Source organism: Cebus imitator, unplaced genomic scaffold (assembly GCF_001604975.1).
Source record: "Cebus imitator isolate Cc_AM_T3 unplaced genomic scaffold, Cebus_imitator-1.0 Scaffold251, whole genome shotgun sequence".
In the NCBI taxonomy this organism is placed as follows: Eukaryota; Metazoa; Chordata; class Mammalia; order Primates; family Cebidae; genus Cebus; species Cebus imitator.
Genome location: NW_016107566.1, coordinates 521,953 through 523,686, shown reverse-complemented (window position 1 = coordinate 523,686; position 1,734 = coordinate 521,953). Strand labels below are relative to the sequence as shown.

The following is a 1,734-nucleotide window of genomic DNA, read 5'->3' as shown; positions in this document are numbered from 1 at the left end:
CACAGATCTGGAAGAGGCATTAATGAGGTGGTATCGAATTGCTCAGTGTCTAAATGTACCAGTTAATGGTCCGATGTTGCGTCTAAAAGCTAATGATTTTGCCCAGAAACTGGGCCATAATGATTTTAAGTGCAGTAATGGTTGGCTGGATCGTTTTAAATCCAGGTATGGTTTAGTATTCAGAGCTCAACCTGTAGAAGCTACAGGTGTATCAGCAGACCCTTCGACTGTCTGGTACCAAAATGTACTTCCTTATTATTTAAATGATTATCACCCTAAAAATGTTTTTAATATAAAGGAGACTGGGCTGCTTTATCGCATGTTACCTACGAATACATTTGCATTTAAAGGCGAAACATGCTCAGTTGGAAAGTTATGCAAAGACAGAATAACTCTGGTGGTTGGCACAAATATGGATGGCTCAGAGAAACTTCCTTTGCTTGTCATTGGAAAAAACAGAAGTCCTCATTGTTTCAAAGGTATAAAATCATTGCCCGTGTGTTATGAAGCTAACAGAATGGCATGGATGACCTCAGATGTATTTGAACAATGGATGCGAAAGCTTGATGAGAAATTTCAAGCCCAGCAACGAAGAGTGGTGATTTTTGTTGAGTCTTTTCCAGCACATCCAGAGGTAAATAACCTAAAGTCCATTGAGTTAGCTTTCTTTCCATCATGTTTATCTTCCAAATGTGTAGCTATGAAACAAGGCATTATTAAAAGCCTTAAAATCAAATATCGGCAGTGTCTTATCAAGAAATTTTTAAGTTCTGTTGAAAGTAGCAAAGAATTTACATTTTCACTCCTAGATGCAGTTGATACGTTGCATCTTTGCTGGAGGGCTGTAACCCCAGAGACCATTGTTAAAAGCTATGAAGAGGCAGGATTCAAATCTCAAAAGGGAGAAAGTGATGTAACAAATGCAGAAAACGATACCAGTCTGGATTTGGTTGCCCATGCTCTGGGGGCAGGAGTAGAATTTCCTGAAGGTTTATCTATAGAAGAGTATGCTGCCCTGGATGACAATTTGGAGACATGTGAAACAGCACCGGATGGTGATTCTGTACACACCAAAGAAAGTAAATCAGATGAAACTGGATTTTACACTTCTGATGAAGAAGATGATGATGGATCTCCAGGAACTGAACTACCTTTACCATCAAAATCTGAGGCAATCACTGCTTTAGACACTCTGAAAAAATTTCTTAGAAGTCAAGATATTAATGACGGACTTCAAAATTCTTTAGCAGACCTTGAAAATTTCATTAACTCTTTATCACCTAAGTAACTATGTATTACATCTGAAGAGTTATAGCTTTTCCTGATACATTTTATTATATAAGGTATGTAAAGGAGTTATACCACTTAAACATAAAAAAGTGAAAAACTAGTAATCCTTGGTTTAATTGCAAAAACCTTTGGTTTGAATAGCAGAACTCCCTAGTAAATAAGAATTGAGTAAAAATTACAAATTTCTATGTAACAAAGTTTTAGGGAGTAAAAAATATCTTTCAGAGGGCTGTCCTAGACACATATGGTCAATATGTCAAACATGAAAGGAACTCTTCTGCTATATTTATACGTTGAATTGATGATTTCTATTTTTTTTGAGTTCAGATTATGTTCTAGAATATTTTAGTTTATCTACCTAATCTAAGAAACAAAATATCTATCAATAGTTTAGATATTTATTTTTATAAAGATATATATATATGCCATATGTATTCTAACTAG

General features: G+C 35.2%; 1 protein-coding gene across 1 annotated transcript; it reads left to right on the top strand.

Moving 5' to 3' along the window:
* Positions 1-1,389, top strand: TIGD4 (tigger transposable element derived 4). Its single transcript, XM_017498762.1, has one exon. It carries the CDS (start codon positions 23-25, stop codon positions 1,286-1,288), a length of 1,266 nt encoding a protein of 421 aa, XP_017354251.1. The 5' UTR covers positions 1-22; the 3' UTR covers positions 1,289-1,389.
* Positions 1,390-1,734: the final 345 nt, after the last annotated feature.

What these genes read in the sequence shown, in the direction of transcription:
- TIGD4 (XM_017498762.1), top strand. Translation starts at nt 23, where the DNA reads ATGAGGTGGTATCGAATTGCTCAGTGTCTAAATGTACCAGTTAATGGT.